The following is a 23,061-nucleotide window of genomic DNA, read 5'->3' as shown; positions in this document are numbered from 1 at the left end:
TTTAAAAAAATAAAAGCAAAAACGTGTGTGTGTATAAATAGTACTATATATATACTGAAAATATATACACTTTCAAATAAATGTTGTCAGGCAGTCTGTTGTCAAAGCTTAACCTTATTATATTAGTTCTTATCAACATTACTGTATTTGTTTCTTCCTAGGCCTTGCTTTCCATTGATGATGATACAGACAATCCAGATGACAATGTGTTCTATCAAGTTCAGTCTCTTTTTGGTCACTTGATGGAAAGCAAGCTACAGTATTATGTACCTGAGAACTTTTGGAAGGTATTATTTCCTTTTGCTCTCCTACTTAGCAAGAAATCATTTATTCACTGTTTTCTCATTGCAGAAATTATAGGGATAAAGCTTTACCTCAAAAATTCAGAATGTGTAAATATAACATGAATTTTAAAAAAAAAGTCTTTAGTGATATTTGTATGGAACAACTACTTTAAATATGTATATACTTTGTGTAGATCTTCAAGATGTGGAATAAGGAACTTTATGTTCGAGAGCAACAAGATGCTTATGAGTTCTTTACCAGTCTTATAGATCAAATGGATGAGTACCTCAAGGTAAAAACTTCGGGGATTTCTTTCCTTGTGTACATGCATCTTTTTGATACCTTTTCTCTCTTTTTCTTTTTTTTTTCTTGGAAAAGACTGAACCACTGGAATTATTTTACAGTCTAAGTAATATTCAGGAGTTTAAAATTCATGTTGTATACTTGGTCTTTCACTCTGCCAATATACACAGCTGATATTTAACTTTACATTTCCCACAGAAAATAGGAAGAGACCAAATATTTAAGAATACTTTTCAAGGTATCTTTTCTGATCAGAAGATCTGCAAGGACTGCCCTCACAGGTAATGTTAAATTTAGTGTGTTAGATATCAGCTGCCATAACTGTTACAATACCTTTTTGTGCTATTTTAACCTACATGGGATAATATGCCTTTGACTGTAAATATCATAGCTGTTGATTGTTATCATCAAACGTAATATTTCATAAGCACGTGTCTTGTTAATGCAAGCTGAATAGGTTCTACTCTATCAATGTCTTTACCATTTTTCTTCTTGAATTTAGATATGAGCGAGAGGAAGCCTTCATGGCTCTTAACTTAGGTGTGACTTCGTGTCAAAGTTTGGAAATATCATTGGATCAATTTGTTAGGGGAGAAGTTCTGGAAGGAAGTAATGCATACTATTGTGAAAAATGCAAAGAAAAGGTATTGTTCTTAATGTCTGTGAAAGAATATTCAACTGTGGCTTGTTTTTTTCGTAAGCATTACATGCTCATATGAAGCCATACTTAAATTTTGCTTACTCTTTCATAATCAAAAAGTTAAATCCATAAACACATGCAGGGTGGCATTCTGCATTTCCTGTAACTTGTATTGTGAACTGAACAGTTAAAGAGATGGCAGAACGGTAGAATGTTTTGTAATATACCAGTCCACTGCACAAGCTCTGTAGTAACTGTAACAGTACCCCGTCTCTTGGCGTTAGAGTTATCCTATCTCCTGTAGCTCTATTGTACATCAGTTCAAGGTGGCTGAAATCAAACATCTACGGAAAAATACTAGAGTATGTTTGAGGTTTATAGACAGAGGCAATACTTTTTTTCTCCTTTTTTAAGAGAACTACAGTGAAGCGCACATGCATTAAGGTCTTACCGAACCTTTTGGTGATACACCTGATGAGATTTGGCTTTGACTGGGAGAGCGGACGTTCTATTAAATATGATGAACAAATAAGGGTAAGAATACTTTCCACTATGCTTCCTGTTCCCACTCCTCCCCGTTCTCTATGCTTGATGAACAGCGGAAACACTCAGCGCTTCCTTTTCATTCTACCTTCTTTCCCTCACGTTTTGATACTGAGCTTTTGAACATATGGTACAATATGATCACACTAAAGAAAATAAGTGTTTTTCCTTTGAGCTGTCCTTACCTGCAGCATTCTTAGACTCCTTTCAGAAAGCAAGAGCAAAAGCCTCTGTAAAGGCATTTTATATAACTTCTCTGTCATAAGAACCAAAAGTTGTAACACCATGCTTTCCTTTAGCATTTACAGTGTGGGAAGTATTAATATAACTCATAAAACTACGTTAAGCAAGTGCATGGCATAATCTTGTTTAATCTAAAATATCCCTTCAAACAGTTCCCCTGGATGCTGAACATGGAGCCTTACACTGTGTCAGGGATGGCTCGCCAGGACTCATCCTCAGAAGTGGGGGACAACAATAGAAACATGGATCAAGGAGGCGGAGGGTCCCCAAGGAAGAAAGTTGCACCTACAGAGAACTATGAGCTTGTTGGTGTGATTGTTCACAGTGGCCAGGCTCATGCAGGACATTACTACTCCTTTATAAAGGACAGAAGGTAACATCCAAGAAGACTCGCTTAGTGACTTTGGGCAGAGTGAAGACTACTTGTTTTAGGAAGGTGTAGTGAGCCATTCAGAGCTCTGTTGGAAGCACCATTTCTTTCTTAACACCCAGTACTGCTGTCAGCATTGTCAAAGTCTCGTGAATTCTTAGGTATCTTGTGTTCCAATCTGAGTGCTTTTTGTGACACATAGTTGCAGATGATATTCTTCTCTAATGTTTTTAATCAAGCTTAATTTTTTTAATCAAGTTATGTCACTGAGCTAGATTGTCTATTTCATGTAAAAGCAAATGTGAGTTAAGGGTCTTCCTTTCTATGGTATTCCTGGATGATTGTTTCTGTTGTTGTTTTTGGTTGGACAATCAAATAACATGGTTTCTGTTTTGACTACAGGGGATGTGGAAAGGGGAAGTGGTATAAATTTAATGACACTGTTGTTGAAGAATTTGAGTTAACTGATGAAACCCTGGAATATGAATGTTTTGGTGGAGAGTATAGACCTAAAGTGTATGATCAATGTAAGTAGAATTGAAGATTGATTTACTGTAGCTTTGTATGTCATACTAGTTCTCAGTAGTGTTGGAGCTGAGTCTGTTTTATCTACTTTGCGTGACTTGGTCTAATAGTCCTTCCCAAACATTTTTTTGTGATGCTAAAGCATCCTGTTTTACTGAAGGACAAAACCATTTATATATGGCCTAATATTAGTTAACCATATTCGCTGTTCAACTCTTTGTGGACGTAATAACAGAGGAGATTCGGAAGTAAAATGGCACATTGTTAAAATGGTTTAAAGAAAATATGAACTAGATCTTAGGTTAGTCAGAATGTGCATAGAACATGGTTTGGAATCGTAATTAAAACTTTTCAGTTCGCTAAGGAATAAATTCCAAGTATGTTTACACCATTATTCACTCACTGGGTAATTCTGATGATTATCTTTTTAAAATACGTACGTTCTTTGCTTTTGAGCTCTTCTTCACTAACGTAGACTGATGTTTTGATCCAAGAAATAACCTTGTTCTGCAGTCTGTATTGCCTGCACGCTCATTTTTACTCTCTTGTAGGAATGAAAAGGTACTAAACCTCCAAATGCCTTTTCTCTCATCAGCTAACCCTTACCCTGATGTGCGTCGGCGGTACTGGAATGCCTATATGCTGTTTTACCAGAGAGTGTCTGATCAGAACTCTCCAGTCTTACCAAAGAAAAGTCGAGTGAGTGTTGTGCGTCAGGAAGCTGAGGACCTCTCACTGTAAGTTTCTCTTGTATCCACAAAGGCATCCCTGATTTTGGTGTATAGACTCATTTCCATAACGAAGGAATGAGTAATTCTTGTTTGACACAGGAGTACGCTGATCCTCCTGGTTTTCTTTAAGCTGCTTAATGAATAGTCTTTTATTGCTTTTACAAGTTCCTCTTCCATTCTAGTGTCACTGTTGGAATAAGAAATTCAAGCTGACTGACAGCTTCAGAAATAATTTAGACTGTCATCTAAATTTGCCTTAAGGTGATACTGGCTCTACTGGTATTTTAGCGCTTGAACTGCAGATTTGTCGTAGTTACATTATTGACCTTGATATTCTTTGTGTTTTAGATCTGCTCCATCTTCACCAGAAATTTCACCCCAGTCCTCACCACGACCCCACAGACCCAACAGCGATCGCCTGTCCATCTTAACTAAACTGGTCCGAAAAGGTGAAAAAAAGGGACTTTTTGTAGAGAAGATGCCCGTACGGATATATCAGGTAGAGCGCTCAGAAAGCTCCAGTTAAATGCTATTCATAAAAAGTTTAAGCTCATGATTAGAGGAAGACAGTAACTTCGAAGGTGACCTTGAGGCAATTCCATTACTGAACACAAAGCTAGAAAGTGACTGGATTCAAATATAAAATTAACAAGGTGTTCAGTGATGCATTATTGTATGTTTTGTTACTACTTTTCCCAAAATTGACCAGTCATTTCTTGGTTTCACATCAGCATTCTAAGTTTCCCGTATATTTTTCCCCTCCACTGAAGTAGCGTGAACAGAATAGGTCTGACTCTGGTTTTTAAACACCATATGTATTTATGTGTAAGATCAAATGTCAGTTAAATAAATGTTTTTTGGCAGTGTTTTAATTTTTTGCCTTCTTTTACTTTAAAAAAAAAAAATCTACAGATGGTGAGAGATGAAAACCTGAAATTTATGAAGAACAGAGACGTATATAGTAGTGACTACTTCAGTTTTGTTCTGTCACTAGCTTCACTAAATGCTGTAAGTAATGAGATTTGAATATTTGAGTACTCTGAAAATACTGAATAGCAAAGGCCCCGTAGCCCAATAGCAAGAGAAGCCCCGTAAGAGGAAATTTAGAAGTGTTTGGTGTGATTTTGCTTTTCAAAATGAGCTATTCCTCGACTCCAGTCATTCTTCACATTGATAGCATCCATCTCAAAGCTCACTCCAGTCTTCTGCTGTAGCAGTGGGGAAAAACATCATTGTGCCATAGTAAAAATAAATAGAATTCTAATAAGAAATTTAACTGACACAAACAGAGCTCTATAGGACAGAAAATCCTCTGTGTATGTACAATCCAAAAATTGGCCTTAGTAATCTTGAAGTTGACAGACCTTCATTTGAATATAGTTTAATTAGTTTTTTCTGAATGTAGTTTTAGATTAATAAACTGGTATTTATTAAATCCACTGACTTAATGGGCCTTACAGCAAGTTTGTTCCTGTTTTAGCATACGTGTTAAACTAGCATAGTCATTACTGGAAACAGATTTCAGCACAGACAAATGCATTCTGTCTTGTTTTCTAGATGAAGTAAATTACTTGAATAGAACATGCTCATTTATTTAGGAGACAGAACATGTGCTGCAGGTATAGGTCTGCTCTGGAGTAAATTTGATGTTTTTTTCAGACTAAGGTAAAACATCCTTACTATCCGTGTATGGCAAAAGTGAGCTTACAGCTGGCAGTCCAGTTCCTCTTCCAAACTTATCTCCGAACCAAGAAGAAACTCAGGTAAGGTCTGACTGTGGGAAAGCCACTCCTGACTTAGCAGAGGAGGAGAAAGTGAGATGAAACGTTGTTTGGGTTTTGGAAGTGTTTTCCATTACTGACCCTTTTCCCTGGTTTGGTTTGGTTTTGAAGGGCTGATACAGAAGAGTGGATTGCAACCATAGATGCGCTGCTCTCCAAAAGTATTGATGCTTGTCAGTGGTTAGTTGAATACTTTGTTGGACCAGAGGGCCGAGAGCTTGTAAAGTAAGTACCATAGTAATTCTGTCTTAGGTGCGGTGTTTTGTGTCTTGTCTGTGGATAGAGCTTTGTAGTAACATGATCTGGCCTATGCTAATGTATTGCCAAAGAGTTGACTGTGCATGTTCTTTAAACAGATACTCTAAATTATCATTTAGGAAAATGCTAGAAGTAGAAACCTCTGTTCAGGTGTTTGGGTGATTCTGAAAATATGATAGTAGTGGAGTGTACGTGAAGGATGCAAATGTTTAATTCAGAGGGATGCCTTGGAATGTGTTTGTCTAGTCACTCCAGCAAGTGGAGGGAAAGAGAATGTAGTAAAAGTGTTTAGGGTAAGGAAAGCTGAATCTGACAATGATCACAAATGAGCTGCAATGTATTTTTCTCGCCAACTCAAGATAAGCTTAACGCAGTTCTTGGAGAGTTGATAATAGAGGGATTTGTCAACCTAAAGAGAAGATTATCTTCAAAGTTGTGTTGGAAGACAGGATCCTGTGGTAGCTTTTAGATTTTTCTTTGAATGAATAAAGTATTGTTATAGGCTTTTGTAGAGAGAAGCAGGAGCATAAGAAAATAAGTTAAAAGCTTATCCACAGAAGTGCAGTGTAAGAGGTATTTTGAACTGTTATCCTTTTTAAAATGATAAATACCACACTTAATCATAGTAAACACACGTACACTTTGATTCCAGTTCTTTTTGCAGCTTTGCTTTTTTATCTTCTAGGACTTTCCTCCTGGAATGCAGTGTAAGAGAGGTGCGAGTTGCTGTAGCTACTATTCTTGAAAAAACTCTCGACAGTGCCTTGCTTTATCAAGAGAAGGTTAGTGACACCTCATCAGCAGTGATCCTGTGGATTGTCTCTACCTCACGTCGCTTGTTCCACTTGCAGGCAATGCAGTGTGATTTGTAAATGACAAAGTGGAAGATTCTCATCTTTAGCAGGCCTGTAGCTCTTCCTTGAATAGGTTAATGCTTGTATGCTCCTACCCTGGGAGGTAATATGCTGCTGTAATTCTTAGAAGTTCAGAATATTAGTTATAGAGTATTAGTATTAGTTATAAACAATTGTGCCTCATTTCGACATGAATGTGTGGTATCTCACAAAAATAGAGTTTCCAAATGATTAAAAGAGTGTCAGATTCTTTCTCTTTTCCTGTAACAGAGAGAACCCAGAAATCAGCTTAGTTTTTAAGTAAGTATCCTTCCTCACTCAGAGTTAGAAGCCCACAGCAGTACAGTAGTAGCTGAGCTGTCATGTTCCAGGGAGAGACTGGAACCATGGTTATTGTTCAACAGTTTAACATTTTATTAGAAAATCTTGGCAAGTAAGTTTAGGAAGTGCAGGTTTGTTATATTGGCTTATTACGATATTGTAAGAAAACAGGGTGGGAAATGAGTCTCCGGCATTTTCACTTACCTGTTTCCTGTGGGACATCTGAACCAAATCATTTGTATTAAGAGAACTCAGAAATATTTTGTATCTGTCATATTTCTATAAGTTGCCAGTGGAGATGGTAGGGACTTTCAAGTGTCCAAATCTTGTTTGTGTCCAAGTCACGTTTAGTCTGAATTAATTTTCTTGCATCCAGTTTTAGTATTTTTTTTAAAGCAGTGTCATGGCTGGAAGGCACTACTGTTGTGTAGGCTGTTGTGTATTAGGAAAGTTTCTTATTTAGAGCTTTGGGGAAAGATTGCTGTAAAGTCCTCTAAGCTGAATAGAGTAGTAGGAAGATGGACATTTAAAATACTGCTTGTGAGCTTCTGATAACTTTTAGTTGTAACGCGTTAACAGAGTTGTAATAAGTATTATACCAATGCACTTAGCGTGCTCAATGTATTACTGTAATGACTGGAACATTTGAACATCAGTTACCACGTGACTGAGTAATTAGAATTGCTTTAAAAATATTGCAAACTACTGAGTTCCACTTCTTTACGCAAGTTACCCGTGTGCTGATGGTTTCACTACTTTCTTGTTTAATATATGCAATTCTGAGTTGAAAATGGTAAGGTTGTAGTCGTATGTTAGCTATTTATGTTAATCACAGCAAGTGTAGCTGACCATACATACAGTTTTGTTAATCAAGCTTTAAAATTAGAAACGCCTGTATTTTAAGCAGGAGACAAGCATTTAAATGCAAGTTAATAATTGTTTTTGCAGTTAAAAAGTCTACATCAGTTATTGGAGGTGCTACTTTCTTTACTGGATAAAGATGTTCCTGAAAACTGCAAGAACTGTGCTCAGTACTTCTTACTTTTCAACAATTTTGTGCAGAAGGTAAGTAACCATTTATCTTTTCTTCATATTACTTCAGTTTTGAAGGACAATAGTAAAACAGCTAGTCATCAATCTTCATAGAAGGTTTAAGCAGCACAGTGAAACTCTTCCAGAAGCATATTTGTTCCTTGTTTCAGGGCTGTGCTGCTTCTTTTGTGTGTGCTCAAAGTGGCTTTGCACGTTGATTTGGGATAAAAACATTCAAGCAAATTCTACCTAGCAAAGATATAACTGCCAAGGTCTGAATGTTGAGGTTTTGTTCATTGTGGATTTTTTGACTGTTCTCAAGAAAAAAAATATATACACTACGGGATTGAAATTTTTTTTGTCCTGTAAGAAGTAGAAACATTGTACTGTGCTGTTCACCCCATTGTGGGTTCTGGTATGTCCCTTTATTCTTTTTTATTTTACTGTCATCTTGTATAGTTATTTTCCCTATATTGATCTTGGTCTAGTTTCTCTAATGTGCTCTATGTAACGAGGTATCTTTTAAAAAGTGTAATGTTTTGATCTGTGAGGCTCACAACTACTTAAGGGTCTTTAGCAGGGTTTTACTTCTGTCCCTTAGAGCACAAATTCTTTACCTAGAAAGATATGTAATGTTTTGTTATTGTCTAAACAGCAGGGTATAAGGGCTAGCAGTCTTCTTCTCAGACATTCTGCTTTGAGGCACATGATCAACTTCCTCCTTGGTCCCAACCGTCAGAGTAATCAGGTAAAGCTTGTGTACCCATTCCTGTGTTTTTAAGGTGCTTACATTATGAGCAAAAACTTCTCATTTGATTAAAATAGATCATCCTCAGATTATTCTGCAAAATTTCATCCAAGCCTTAGCGTTTCTCTGTGCTAACATGAAGAAGTAACAGTGTTGAAAGGAGTCATTCTTGCATTAAAAAACTTTTAACCAAATTCAAAGTCTTACAATGCGGTGGTGGGCTGTTGAGGATATTGTTCTGTTTTGATTTAACAGAATTTGATTAAATCAACCAATCAGAACTCAATTAAATCTCCCCTTTGGCTCAAACAGAACCGCAGATGGAGTTCAGCACAAGCACGTGAGTTTGGATATCTTCACAATACTGTCGCGCTACTTGTTTTGCACTCTGATGTCTCTTCGCAAAGAAATGTTGGTAAGAATTGCATGTTTGTCTTTTGGTGACATTGCATTTTGATATTTTGATTGAGAGTAACCTTAGCATCAGTAAGGTCTTGCCTCACATGAACGAGTCAACCTGTGTTGTTGCTGGCTGTGGCAGACTCACATCTATCACATCAGTTATGTCTCTTGCTAATTATAAGGGGAATCTTTAGACTGAGCTACTGCATAATAAGCAATGAAACACTCTCCTGGATATTTTTTACAGGGGGCAGAATTTTCCAAATAAACATAACAAAAGAATGAGTTTGGATTTCCAGTGCCCTGAAGGAGGAATTTAAAGTTGTTATTTTTGACTGAACAACTTGATTTTTGTGTGAGGTCTATAGTTTCTGGAGTTGGAAGCAGTCAAAAATTATAAAGTAACAGAAGAATGATAAATGTTTTGAATATAATGAATATGCAGTGGTGGGAGTGAAATTAAATATCAAAGTCCTGATAGGAGATCTGAACATTCTGCTTCCCCTTTCTTGCAGTTTATTTCCCCAGTACTGTCACTAATGTAAATGACACATTAGTGCTAAAGTTTATTATTTGGGCTGGTATCACACAAACTACAAGCTAGTTGAGGTGAAGGCCTTTAGAGATGATAAGGTGGCAAATGACAGCAGTGTCTTCAAGGTATGTTGAACAATGTCATTTATTAGTGGATTGTTTTTCTGTTTGCTGTTATAGCTCCTGGTCTCTTTAAGCAGCGTCCACCTCTAAGCATCACTACTTCAGGTCCACTTTTGACGCTCCATGAAGAAGTGGAAGCCTTGTTATTCTTGTCTGAGGGAAAACCTTACTTAATAGAGGTATTTATCTGTTCTAAATTCTGCCCTGCTTAAACATAAAGCTGGTCTGACATTAGTTCTTTGAGGCTTCTTTACATGAAAAACTCTAAACTGGCTGCTTTTTAAAATTTAAGTATATGGTTCTTTGAGTCGTTAAACAAGAAGGCAGCTTTTTTTTTTGACACCTTCTTATTCCAGTATATCTCTAAACTTTGGCATCTAGTTTGAGAGTTTACAAAGCTAGTAAAAACAGCTGAATACATTTTGCAAGTGCCATGTGGTCAGTTAAAATATCTCAGTTGGAGGTGCTAACTTGAGTTGCTCTCACTGAACGGACCGTGCTTGACCAGGCCCTTGGAGCTGGGCAGCAGGAGCTGAGTGAAGTGCAATGAGGAAAGGGAGGAAAAAAAATACACTCCTCATGAAGAAGACTAATATTTTATCACAAACTTGATCCATCTCTTGATAATTATTGTATGGCTATATACAAAACTATTTGTGTCTTTCCTTTAGGTGATGTATGCATTACGAGAGCTAACTGGATCTCTGTCGGTTCTCATTGAGATGGTGGTGTACTGCTGCTTTTGTAATGAGCACTTTTCCTTTACTGTGCTACACTTCATCAAGGTATGGAGGTGATCAAGACAGGGTATATACTTAAGTGCTTCTTCTAGGCTTTGGTCTTGCTGTCTTGCATTATAATGGCACTGGGTGGGATCTGCAGCAGAACAGTCAGTATAGTTCACTGGATTTTGGGTGGATTTTTTAACTTCTGCAGTTTCAAATAACTAATTTTCAAAAGACTGTGAAGCACTCTGTCAATTCTTTGCAACATCAAGCTATTTTACTATTTAAATAATTTTGTATTTCTTAATGCAGACTCAACTGGAAACTGCTCCACCTCATGAACTGAAAAACATATTCCAGTTACTCCATGAGATACTGGTACGTGAATGGTAAAGACTTGTATATTAAGTACAGGATGGATTTTCTATCAGTGTATAACAAAGAAGGCAAAGAGCGCACTGATAATTTCAATATCCATGTATCTTCGATCCTTCAGTTTAAGAATTTATAACTTTTTAAAATTACTGTATTGATAATCTGGTGTTACATGGAACTTCGTAACTCTCATTTGTTTTTCATGCTGAGCTGGTTAAAACCATTTTGTAGTACAGATCCAGGTCTCAAGCATAACATACTCTTGACCTTTTCATTTTTTGTCAGGTTATCGAAGACCCCTTACAAGTAGAGCGCATCAAATTTGCCTTTGAAACAGAAAATGGATTAATAGGCAAGTAAGCCAGTGTGTGAATGCTCCTATCTTCTGCTAACCCTTATGCTGATAATTCTTATAATCTTTTGGTTTCTTAATCCTTCTAAACTGTTTTACTTCTGATGGAAAACTACTTGGGGTTATCTGATTTAACAACCACCACTGAAGTCATGGGGAAGTCCCAGAATGATGAGAGCTTACTTCATATGAATCAGGAGAAAAGGCTTTGTGCGTAACAGAGTTGTAGATGAGCCACATGGTGCTCAAAGAGCACGTCTAATCAGCAAGTGCAGCTTGGGTGTCTCTTTCATAGCTGTTTGGATGAGGAGCTGTTTCAGTCTGTGGCTTTCACCTGAATTTGTTTCAGATTCTGTTTTAGTGAGAAAGAAATAAAGAAAAAAGCTAAATATTCTCTCTTATTCCTCACTGCTCTTCTGGTTGCTAATCTCCATGTATGACTAACAGAAGAGAAGATAACCACTATTCCCTTACACTGCTTCTTGTTATGTTAGCTCCAGGTAGATTGGACCCACTTGGACCAATCCAGTTCTATGATTTAGGCAGTACATGACACTTTTTTTCTGCAGACAAGAGCTGCAATTATTCAATTTGATTTTTATGTTGAAGGCTTATTGTGTTTGTTAAATCGCACACTTTCGCAAAACTCACAGCAGTTCTTGTAATTAATGCTGTAGGTTTACCTTGGAGTTCCCTAGCAACAGCACTGAACAATTTCCAGTTTCACTGCACGTGGTCCATGACCCATCAGTCACATTGGCTGCTTTTACTCCCAGAAAAGAAGTTAGCAAATAATACTTTTCTGTGGCCCTCAAGAGGATTTTTGTGTATAATTTACAGTATGCTAGTACTGTAATTTTCGTTATCTGCTGTGCTTTGAGGGTAGAAAGAATGGCAATTTGCAGCTCCCTAGAAATTGTTTACCACCTTTTAGATGTTTCACTACGGTGTTCTTTGCTGATGTGGCCAATACAAGCAACTTTGAGTGGCACATCTGATTGTGGAAGCTTTGTATTTGTCCTCATCCAAAGAAGTTTGTTACAGGACTTGGAAATTCATAGTATCAGCAACTTCCTGACTAAGAATGGCTTGTGGTTTTGCCTCAATCTCCTATAAAAGTTTCATGGATGATAAATTTTACTATCTTGTTTGTGTGACAAAGCTTCAAACATTCTCCTAGTTTTGCAGGTTTTGATCCTGTATGAAGCTGGCGATTTTTGTCCTTTTTACAGTCATTTCAAACTTTTTTCCTTCAGATCTGTAACCATAGCAAATTATCTAACATAGAATGGATTATAGGGGAAGAAAACTACATTAGGAGAGGGCTGTTTAAAATTCAGGTGCCACGTTTGAAAGAATTACTGCATTTTGACTTTGATCTGTTTTTAATCCAATAGTTCTGTAAATATTCCTAACTGCCAGCAATACAGCAGTGTGTTGAACACAAATACTCATGCTAACATCTGTAAAAATAACTTTTCCCATGTAAGCTAAAATTTTAGCTTCATGCTTGTTGTGTTCTCAACCTGGTTGGTACGCAGAAGTCTGAATTGTGGTTTTTAATCCAAGTGTTTCTCCCCACAGCCTTGATGCATCACAGCAACCATGTGGACAGCAGTCGCTGTTACCAGTGTGTCAAGTTCCTTGTTACTTTGGCTCAGAAGTGAGTAGTGAGGGTTTCAGAGTTTAATCTTATTCCTGCATTAGACCCCACTGTGGCTGTTTAGACTGCTGCTCTTTCTACTTTTGATCAGCTTTAGCTTCTGTTACTGTAACGTAAGTGGCCCTTATAATAGTAGCTGCCTAGCATTAGGATGAAGATAAAGAAAACTGTTCCAGATATTTGAAATATTGTGGTTTCTAAATTCTGTTTGTTTGGAACTTGGCAGATGTCCTGATAAACCGTAGATCTGAAATAAGTGTATCTGTATAGAAGACTACTTTGTGTAAACTTTATTGTTCTTGCTAACTTGGCTAATAATAGAACTATTCAGCTTAAGTCAGCATTTGCAATGATAAGAGTGCATACAAAGGGCAGCAGCATAAAGAAATATGTCTGGATTATTATTTCTTTTACCTTTGCAAGAGTGCCTTATTCATTCATAATGAAACTAATTTCAATTTCCAAGGTGCCCTACTGCAAAAGATTATTTCAAGGAGAACTCTCACCACTGGAGTTGGGCTGTGCAGTGGCTACAGAAAAAGGTAGTTTGGCTGTAACTGTGTGGAGAAATGTCACTTTATTTACAGTGAGAATTATAATACCTCCATTCTATATTTGACTCTCTGAGTTGGCTTAAGACAAAAATACAAGCTACTTTATTTTTTACAGTGAGAGATTGGATGAAGTTAAACCTGGTGCATTCAAGTCCTTCACTAAGCCACCACGTGTTTCATGCTTAGGTGTTTGTGCAACAAGTACAACCAAGTGTGAATCATCATAATGATTATAGTTCTTTGTCATGTGGGAAGCTTTCAGTGCCACTGTGCTCCTGTTACATTTTTTTGCCTGTGTATTGATGTAGGAGAGCACCTAAAGGAGTGGATTTCTTACAGGATCATCTAAGCTTTGCACAAAACACAGTTGCTGATACGTACAGCTTTTTCTTACTACACAGGTAGTTTTGTTAGTGGGATGTTTGCAGTGCAGCTGGCACTTTTGCCAGTCTTCTCTTGAACTGACAGCTCTGGATAGTTCCTATTTTTACAGTGTACTGGCTCATGAAAACCCATGTTGAAAATCTGAATCTACCACTCTTCAGCTGGATAACCTGGTAACCTGCTGTCATGTCGTTGCCAGACAGAAGGAGCTGATGACTAGGTTTTATCTGGGGGGGGTAGTGGTCTCTGAAACTATTCTTGGCCTCATCAGAAATCCACGTCTGACTGTATCTCAGATCTTTAGCTTGTTGACAGATTCAGGCAGCTTATTCCAGACTTTCTAGTCTACCTGTCATCACAAGTGTCTAGGACCTTACACATGTAAAGTTCATACTGCAGTTTTGTAGCTTCCTTGGTTTTTTATGCTTTTTTAATGCACTTTTTAATGCAGATGTCTGAGCATTACTGGGCACCTCAGAGCAATGTATCCAATGAAACATCAACTGCAAAAACCTTCCAGCGCACTATTTCAGCACAGGTACGTGTGTCAGTCATGGGAGATGGTGTTAAACTTGTTTTATTTCCCCTCTCACTTTTCAGTTAGCAGCAATAGTTTTAGCAACTTTACCATACCCCACTGTACTTCATACCATTCCTACCTGACAAACCTGAATCTTGTGGTTGTTTCTGTAGAAATCCTTACAATGGCCTGTAGTGACTCAACTATCTCTCTACAGTAGCTATGTTGCTTTTAGAATCAACTTGTGGAAAAAGTGATAATGAAATGAAGGTATCACCAGGGCTTCTGACACTGTCACTTAAACTGTTTCCAAACAGGACACGCTGGCCTACGCCACAGCCTTGTTGAACGAAAAAGATCAGTCTGGAAGCAGTAATGGGTCAGAAAGTAGTCCAGCCAATGAGAATGGCGACAGACATCTACAGCAGGTAACAATTAAATAAGGGCTTATTTATTGTCTGTTGCGTTGCTCGACTTGTTTCTAGAGTTTGGGTAAGAACCACCACTGAATGTAATCACAGGAATTGTGTGCCTGATGAAAAATAATGTGCCATATCTTTCTCTCCCCACCCCTTGTGTGTATTGAAAGGGCTCAGAGTCTCCTATGATGATTGGTGAGACTAAAAGTGACCTTGATGATGTTGACCCATAAAGGATGCCCCTGAACCCAAGAACAGATCAACTCAATCATTTAATGCCTGGTACCTGTTGAAACTAGAGTCCTATTGCTTACGCTGTTCAAGAGTCTGGAAGAGAAGGATCAATGGCAATGCTGAAGAAGGTTGTTTCCCTGAAAGCTAAAAGCATTTCTTAGCCACAAAGGCTTCAGATCGATAAATGCTCTAGAAAACTGCATCTTCACCTGCAGTAGCTTATGACAGTCCAGACACCGGCAACATTTTTGTCAAGAAGATTTTATCAAATACACAAACGCTAGTGGTTGAATTTTTATGTGAACATTAAATGAGTGAATGTAAAACTGTTGCTTTTCTGTGATGCTGCAAAAAAAAAAAATTCTTTTGGTTTTTATACAGAGAAAAACCAGACTGCCCTTATGTATGGAGGGCAAATTTTTAATCTTTCTGATAATATTGAATAGGAATATTCAAATTTCTGTAAAGATGTGTGATGACTTACATTTCATTGTAAAATATTAGTTAAAGAATCAGTTTACATAAGGACTTCTGTATTTAATATGTCTCCCTGCTCATTTGTAAAGCTCTTTATTGGAAGGATCAGTAAGATTGCTCTGCAAGGAGCGTGGCTACTTACAGGATGGTTTGGTCAAGGAGCTCTAGGATGGCTTGTCTTTTTGGTACCCTTCCAAAAACCACAGCCAGGAAGGGCCGTAAAAAGAAAAACATTGTTCTCAAGGTATGCAAGCGTGTATTAAAGGATGTTGGTGGATTTACAAAATAATAATTAAAAAAAAAAACTAGTTTAAAAGAAAAGAAGCACTTTAAAATGGATTTCTGTTGCAGTTTTACTCATGAATTATTTTTTACTTTTGGAGACATATTGAATCAAACGTAGTCTCAATCACGTGACCTGCAATCACTTGCTTATGCTTTCAAATTACTGAGAAAGTTAGTATTGGTTGTATATGATGAATAATTCCTTGATTGAGTTTGGGGACACTGTCGTGCAGATTTTATAGCAATTTTAACACGGGGAAAGAGTGATTTGGCTTTGTTTATATTTTCACTTGACCAGGCAACATTTAAAATATCACAGCTCTTTCTGTTTGCTCATAAACAACTGGAAAGCAGTTGGGATGATTTGAGCACAGTTTTGTTTTCCATATCAAATTTAGTTCACTGACTTCTGGTTCTGGATGCTAGCTTCTTTTGTGCCAACTAACTTCCATATTTTGTACATTTTGCGTTTGTCACATTTTCTGCACTGCTTTTTGCCTTTATTTATGGATTCTGCCTTACTTTAAAAATTATGTAAACAAACATGCACGGAAATGGGAGGGCATCTCAAGGAGTGCCTGGGTACCTCCAGAATAGACAAATTTGCCAAGTTAAAGGCACAACCAGCCAAAAAGTGCCTTTTTTCTTTCTACAGACTGTTGCTGAACCAAGAAGCAGCAGACAGCTTTTCACTGTTGTGCACTAATATTGAAATTAACCAGTCATCTCACTGTTGGAAGTAAACATCTGATATGATTTCAGCTGTACAGCTTTATAACTTATTGTGGGTTGAGAGAACTGTTGTCGTAAATTGCGTGTGCGAAGAAGCAAGGGTGGCATTGTAGTGAATATCTCACTTTTTGTTGGTTTTTTTTTCCAAACAATGTCTTCATAGACACATGGCAAAAGTTAGCATTTTATAAATGTTTCTGATAATGTGCTGGGACATTTTAAATGCGGTGTTTTAAATTAATTTTGAATAAATCATTTCTTAAAGATCCCCCCCTTCTTCCTTCCCCCATCCCCAATACTTTGTAACGGGCCATAAATCTTCACAAATAGTCAGTACACAGCGGTGATGGTGATGGAAGAAGCTGGTAATGTTCCTATGGGTTGGCACCACTTGTCACTTCAGGTTCCTGTTATTTCCTATGGAAACAACGTCCTCAATTACTGCATGCCCACAGAAGCATGGATGGGAGAACTGCATCAGGATGGCTCATCACCACTGTATACTTGAAACCAATACAAACTTTTTCATGGTTCTGCTCACGCTTGTACAAAGTCGATGGTTATAATTTGCAATAAGATGATACTTGGTCAATTATTTTGGTTTCCAGCTGCTGTCATTTGAACCTGCTGAAGATTATTTTTTGGAAAATAGAGTTCAACAAAACTAGTTTTTGTGTAAATTGTGATGCATTTCTATGTTGTAATTTTTACTGCCAATCTTTTTTGGATGAAAATGTTTTTATACAGCTTACATGATGTTCAGTGAGGAGCAGCCGCAGCCTGCCTGTGAGCATTCGGGGAGATACTGTCCGATTAATACATGAACATGTGGCACTGGAAAAATAGGCAGTCTTGATGAACAGTCTTGGGATTCCTGGTCAATGGAATAAAGTTATTCCTTTCACAGAAAACTAGTGTAATCTTTAGACTGCGCAACGCACTGTCCTGTTGTCTTGTGGATCCTCTTGAAACTTCGTAATCTGGTCTTCTGGATAATGAGCTCCGGGAGGTTAACTGCTTGCTGGCACCTGCCAGGAGCAAACCAAAGCAGCTGCACGGCCTCGCACTGGGCATGTTCTGGTGCCTGTCAGGTTCTATCTGTGTGCAGTGTCTTCTCCTGACCTTCTTTTCAGAATGATTTACTCTAGCTCTGGCTTCTGTTGCCTCATAGCAAGATTAGCAGATCTGCTGGTGCCCAGGGCAGAAAGCTGTGCTGCTATCCCCATCACCTTTCTGCCTTCCTTCACAAGCAAAGCCAGCGGCCTCAGATAGGGCATGTAAGCACAAGGACTTGTGCTTCAAGCATCACTCAGCCTGCAACCACCACTGGCAGCACCCATCCAGGAGGAGGGACTGGGTATGAAGAATATGTGCTGCTTCTTGGGCTGATGAAACTGCCTCAGGTGCCCTTAGGTAATGCCTTCACTTGAGGTCCAGTGCTTTCCCTTCAGTCCAAACCATTTCTCAGGCCTCTGCTCATGTTAGAAGTGGAGGTGTTTCTTGCCACTCCTCCTGCAGGAGCTCAGGATCCCTCAGGTTTACTTTGCTATTTTTCAGTTTGCTCCCCAGAACAAAGGCTAATCTTTCTGCTTACCTGCACGCAGGTACTAAGCAAGGGCTGATCTTGTTCCCATATCATTTCCCTTCACTGATCTCATGCGTGTGTGCGTGAACTGAGCCGTGAGAGCTGTGCTGGACTCACTGCTGCGTGAGCATCCCCATGGCTCCTGCCATGAGCAGCAGAGGAGAATTTACAGCCCCATGAGCACCTTCAGTCTGCTGGAAATGGCCAGCTGTGTCAGGGCTCTCTGGGAGCTCTCAGCTAACAGCCTTCTTTCCCCCGCCATGTGAAGTTGAGATTGAAGCTGATAAAATTATGGGTTGTGATGATCTACGTGTGTTATGTAATTACATGTTTAGATCAGGGTTGGGCTTTTGCCATCTTTAGGTAAAGAGACAGAAATTGTTCAAACCTTACCAAGCAGTGCTTCCTACCTGGTGTCCTGGTGCCAACTGAAGCTGGAGGAGTGTTTCATATCTGTACCAGGCTTTCCAGTGGGGGAAAATGCACCTGAAGCTTGACGGATCCATCTCTACCTGTGCTGTCAAGCTCTGTTTTCAAAGCTGCCCTCAGCATAGCACCAAACAAATTGCATATTTCCGTAACAGGAGGCTGCTGCTTGGGGGCTTCTGGTGCTCCTGCCTGCTGCTGCTTCCCAAGCACCTGCACTCACCTTCTGCTGGGCTCAGACCTCGCTGCGTGCCACCCCGAGTTCATGGCAACAGCACCAGCATGCTCAAGGGCACGCTTCCCGAAGCTGGGTGACGTTTTGTTTCCACAACTGGAAGCTCTTGCATTCCGATGCTGTTTTAAAAACAAACTTGGCTGTGTTGCTAATGAAGCAGAGCTCAGACACCGTGTCCTCGTACTTCCCTGGAACCTTTACCCCTGGGGATGGACAGAAGCCGGAGCGGGGTTGTATCTGCTGAGCGCTGCTCTACGAATTTTATTTTTAGAAGACATCTATAAAAGGTTTATTTATAAAACTCCAAATAAATATTGAAAGTGCAAATGTACAAACGAGTGCTACAAAAGATGAGGTTTTTTTTTCAAGAAGGAAGTGCAGCTGGGTCTGCGTGACATGGGGAGCTGTGGAAGGGAACTGTTACAGCAGAGTGGAACACCAGCAGGTCATTAACTCCAGCAACAAAAACTACGCTAACAGAGCAGCAATGCAAGCTAAAATCTAATTAAACAAGCAGAATTAAAACAAGGAGCCTTGAAGTGGCTGAAAAGTAAAGAAATCTCCCGGGTACCTGAGTAGGCAGTTTTCAAACCACCTCAAAACAGCTCAACTATGTTGCATCAATTAGCTGAAAACTAAAGACAGAAGGGAGCAACCTACACCATGGGCTTTCTATAAAGGTAGGAGCTGCATGGTAGCACAAACAACCTATACAGTCAGTGTATGTACAGGGATGTGGTGGGGAAATGGTGGCAGGGCCCAGCAAGCTGCCTATGCTCATACTGTGGGGCTCAGCCAGGCCGTGACGGGCTCCGTGGCATTGCCATGCCCTGCCACCAGCCGGGCCCTGCACAACGGTGTGGTCAGCCCATCCCTATTGCCGGCTCCGGCAGCAAATGGCGACAGCCACAGGTGCCTGGCTGCCAGGAATGCTGGCTGCAACACAGGTGTCATCCACAGCGTAGGACCCCAAGGTGCCAGGGCCCTGCGAGTGAGCGCTGCAGCCCGTCAGCGTCCAGCCAGCGTCACAGGACACCGTCACCTGGAAGGAGAAGGATGGATGGGCACCCACCCCTGGTGGCCCCTGGGGTAAAGTGGCAGCCACACAGCCACCAGGCAGCGTGTCACTTTATACCTTCTCTGCGGGGCCCCGGGGCACGTGCTCCTTCACGCGGCACTCCAGCATGGCAGCAGGGCAGCAGGATGAGTGCGCTGTGCCCTCCGGCCTCGCCATGCAGCCACCAGGCCTGCTGCCCGGCCCCAGCACGGGCCTGCCGCCATCACCCAGCATGGCCACAGGGGAGTGGAAGCTGCAGCCTGCGTGGGGACAGGGGACGTGGGAGAGGCACTCAGGGGTGTCCCCGCTGAGCTCTGCGCCCCAAGGATCTATAGCTGTGTTACGGAGTGTTACCGGTCAGCACGTGGTCCTGCGCGGAGCAGCCGGCCCCATCATTGCCCTGTGAGCTGGCGTTGAGCCAGCACTGGGCACGGGGCCACGTGCAGCACCTGGCGACGGCGTAGACCTCTCGGCCCCCGAAGGCGCTGTGGGCCACACACTGCTTCCGCCCCTCCTTGTCCTATGACCGAGAGCGTAGCATCAGCGGGATGCATCCCCACAGACAGCATTTTTGGGGTACCTGATGGCTGCGTTGTGCCTCACCTCCATGTGCTCGCCCAGCCGCCGGCCGCTGTGTGAGAAGCTGGAGCAGCCCAGCAGCTCCTCGGTGCCGGCGCAGCGAGCCACGGCTGTGGCGTGCCAGGTGGGCCCCGAGTGTGCTGACCACACTGAGCGGCACAGCAGCTCCTCGCCTGCATGGGGCGAGAGGCGTCAGTGCAGGGCACGCAGCACGCTCTGGGCACCGCCATCCCCAGGCCCTCACCTGGGCCCAGCCGGGCGGGCAGCCCCACCACGCTGCTGGGCGTCTGCAGCCGCTGCTCCTCGGGGAACCAGGCCGCGCTGACGGCGTTCTTGGTGGCCAAGTGCAGGAGGCGCTGCCGCAGCTCGGCCACACTGAGGTGGGGCTCGGCGCTGAGCAGCATGGCTGCAATGCCTGCGGGAGCCAAGGGGATGCGGTGAGAATCAGGGGAAGCCAGAGAGACGCAGGCACACCGTGATGGTGGGCTGTGGTCCCTGGGGCTACCTGCTGTGACGGGACTGAGAGAGGACAACAGAACCAAGGGAAGCGATGGGCAAGAACTCACTGCGACCCATCATCTACATGCACCCAAATGAGCCAATCCCTTCACACAGGTAACAGTGACAGGATGAGAGGTAATGGCCTTAAGTTGTGCCAGAGGAGGTTCAGGGTGGGTATTAGGAAAAATTTCTTCTCTGAAAGAGTGGTAATGCATTAGCACACGGTGCCCAGGGAGCAGGGGAGTGACCATCCCTGGAGGAGTTCCAGAATCGTGGGGATGTGGCACTGAGGGACCCAGACAGAGGGCACGGTGGGGTGGGGTTGGGCTTGGGGATCTCAGAGGTCTTATCCAGGCTTAATGATTCTATGGTTCTATGAGTGGGAAGGCTTGGGAAGGGTCAGAGGTGCCATACTCTAAACATAAAGTCTTCCACTCAGTTTTGGTGCAAACACATCCCACCCTGAGCCACCAGCGACCCTGGAACCAGCTCACCTGCCACGTGTGCAGCCGCCTGCGACGTGCCGCTCTGCGCGGTGAAGCAGGTGCTGCAGTCACTGGAGGCACCAATGATGTCATCCCCCGGGGCGAACAGGTCCACGCAGCGGCCAAAGTTGGTGCCCAGCGTGCCGATGGAGGCTGGCTGGTCCTCGCGGTTAGTGGCCCCAACCGTGATCACCTGCCAGGGCGGGGACGAAGGGGCTGTGGATGGCTCGGTGCTGGAGTGGGTGCGCCGGGGGCGGTGGCAGCATGACCCCATGTGTCCCCGCACTCTAGGAGCCCACCCAGCCCATACCTCCGGCTCGGATGCAGGTGAATACAGGCAGGCGTCATCCTTGTAGTTCCCGGCGGCCACAACCATCACCGCCCCCATCCGCACCATCCGCCGGCAGCCGGCGTTCAGCACACGGCTGTGGGCACCGGCAAAGGGCAGCAGCACCACCAGCGGGGTGCTGGGCTGAGCCTCCAGCGACGCCCCGATGAACTCCAGGCCTGCGGGACGGGACAGGGGACGGGGCTGATGGCAGGGCAGGGTCAGGGCGAGCAGGGTGGGCTGCTCCCTCTCCCAGCCAGGCACTCACCAATGAGTGTCCCGCTGACGGTGCCCTTCCCCTGGCAGTTCAGCACACGGAGGCTGTGAATGTGTGCGCCCGTGGCCACGCCGGCATCGCGCCCGCTCAGCACCCCGGCCACGTGGGTCCCGTGGCTGTCACACTTGCTGGCCTGAAGCAGGGATGGTTTTATGCCCTGACACATCACAGAAAGGAGTGGGAATGAGCACCAGGCTTGCCACGCAACTGTGAGCTCACCTGCCTGTGGAAGCGGGTGCCGTCCTCCTCGGGGACATTCTGGAAGTCGGTGACGAGTACCCTGCCTGCAATCTCCCGGTGGGTGCTCCGCACACTGGTGTCCAGCAAGTAGATCTGCACCTTGTCGCCTTTATCTGCCCGGGGAAAAGGCAAAAAACCATCAGCACCGTGCTCCCAAAATGGAAACAGGAGCCCCAGAGCTGCCGCACCAGGGGACGGGACCCCCCTGTGCTCACTGGGAGGGCTGTAGGTGCCCGTGCCAGGCGGCAGTGATACAATCCTGCCCAGGTTCCAGGGGATGCTCTGCGCGAAGACGTACGCGTCCTCCTCGACAAACTCCACATGCGGCAGCTTCAGCGCCTGTGGGGAAGCACAGCGCATCCTTCTCAGCTCCCCACGGCCTGGATTGCACCCAAAGGTGGCCAAAGGCTGGGCAAAGCCTTCAGCAAAGCTCCAGGGGATGGGGTTGCCAAGATGCAACCCAAAACACCTGGACAGGCTGACCTTAGTGGTCCTTTCCAACCTTAATGATTTTATGATCCCGGAACCTCGGCCGCAGCACGGACATGCACTGCTCACACCGTTATCCCCGCACTCATACCACGTCCAGGACGTCGCTGCTCATCTTCACCAGGAAGGCGGGCAGCAGATAGAAGACGTGCAGCAGCTCGCTCGGGTACCCGCGCCGTGCCGCCCACAGCTGCAGCGCCCGCGCCGTGCCGCGCACCTCGGCCTCACCGCTGCCGGCCCGCAGCACCACCACGTAGCGCCTGGGCAGCCGCCACGCCACCTGCGGGAAGGGGCACACGCACGAGAGCTCGCCCGGCTCCGGGGAGCCGCACAACACCCCCCTCCCACCGCCGCTCACCTTGGCGGCCCGATGGAAGGCGGCGGGCCTCGACGGGGCGGCCCCGACGGCGATCGCAGCATCGTCGGCCGCGCTCGGGGCCAGCGCC

At 42.9% G+C, this 23,061-nt stretch overlaps 2 protein-coding genes across 3 annotated transcripts in view; one reads left to right on the top strand and one right to left on the bottom strand.

Moving 5' to 3' along the window:
- Window positions 1–17,324, top strand: part of USP24 (ubiquitin specific peptidase 24) — a 61,476-nt gene extending 44,152 nt beyond the window's left edge. For both annotated transcript variants that reach the window (XM_021405442.1, XM_021405443.1), the window contains 25 exons: window positions 162–287; window positions 479–577; window positions 787–869; window positions 1,091–1,232; window positions 1,643–1,762; window positions 2,167–2,387; window positions 2,787–2,911; window positions 3,505–3,646; window positions 3,989–4,139; window positions 4,553–4,648; window positions 5,300–5,403; window positions 5,533–5,646; window positions 6,365–6,461; window positions 7,803–7,919; window positions 8,542–8,634; window positions 8,947–9,049; window positions 9,751–9,872; window positions 10,365–10,478; window positions 10,731–10,796; window positions 11,079–11,145; window positions 12,730–12,808; window positions 13,275–13,350; window positions 14,198–14,284; window positions 14,584–14,694; window positions 14,856–17,324. In XM_021405442.1, coding sequence (XP_021261117.1) covers window positions 162–287; window positions 479–577; window positions 787–869; window positions 1,091–1,232; window positions 1,643–1,762; window positions 2,167–2,387; window positions 2,787–2,911; window positions 3,505–3,646; window positions 3,989–4,139; window positions 4,553–4,648; window positions 5,300–5,403; window positions 5,533–5,646; window positions 6,365–6,461; window positions 7,803–7,919; window positions 8,542–8,634; window positions 8,947–9,049; window positions 9,751–9,872; window positions 10,365–10,478; window positions 10,731–10,796; window positions 11,079–11,145; window positions 12,730–12,808; window positions 13,275–13,350; window positions 14,198–14,284; window positions 14,584–14,694; window positions 14,856–14,918 — 2,718 coding nt within the window. In that variant the 3' untranslated portion in view covers window positions 14,919–17,324. The remainder of the gene's footprint in view (window positions 1–161; window positions 288–478; window positions 578–786; window positions 870–1,090; window positions 1,233–1,642; window positions 1,763–2,166; window positions 2,388–2,786; window positions 2,912–3,504; window positions 3,647–3,988; window positions 4,140–4,552; window positions 4,649–5,299; window positions 5,404–5,532; window positions 5,647–6,364; window positions 6,462–7,802; window positions 7,920–8,541; window positions 8,635–8,946; window positions 9,050–9,750; window positions 9,873–10,364; window positions 10,479–10,730; window positions 10,797–11,078; window positions 11,146–12,729; window positions 12,809–13,274; window positions 13,351–14,197; window positions 14,285–14,583; window positions 14,695–14,855) is intronic.
- PCSK9 (proprotein convertase subtilisin/kexin type 9) overlaps window positions 18,891–23,061 on the bottom strand; it is a 4,839-nt gene continuing 668 nt past the window's right edge. The window contains exons 2-13 of the mRNA XM_021405035.1: window positions 22,974–23,046; window positions 22,707–22,895; window positions 22,342–22,465; window positions 22,106–22,239; window positions 21,878–22,019; window positions 21,592–21,788; window positions 21,291–21,474; window positions 20,540–20,710; window positions 20,320–20,468; window positions 20,071–20,236; window positions 19,795–19,976; window positions 18,891–19,701 (exon numbers count right to left, since the gene is read on the bottom strand). Coding sequence (XP_021260710.1) covers window positions 19,534–19,701; window positions 19,795–19,976; window positions 20,071–20,236; window positions 20,320–20,468; window positions 20,540–20,710; window positions 21,291–21,474; window positions 21,592–21,788; window positions 21,878–22,019; window positions 22,106–22,239; window positions 22,342–22,465; window positions 22,707–22,895; window positions 22,974–23,046 — 1,879 coding nt within the window. The 3' untranslated portion in view covers window positions 18,891–19,533. The remainder of the gene's footprint in view (window positions 19,702–19,794; window positions 19,977–20,070; window positions 20,237–20,319; window positions 20,469–20,539; window positions 20,711–21,290; window positions 21,475–21,591; window positions 21,789–21,877; window positions 22,020–22,105; window positions 22,240–22,341; window positions 22,466–22,706; window positions 22,896–22,973; window positions 23,047–23,061) is intronic.

This window comes from Numida meleagris, chromosome 7, assembly GCF_002078875.1.
Source record: "Numida meleagris isolate 19003 breed g44 Domestic line chromosome 7, NumMel1.0, whole genome shotgun sequence".
In the NCBI taxonomy this organism is placed as follows: domain Eukaryota; kingdom Metazoa; phylum Chordata; class Aves; order Galliformes; family Numididae; genus Numida; species Numida meleagris.
Note: the sequence above shows the minus strand (reverse complement) of the source record. Positions and strands in the feature narration are given on the sequence as shown.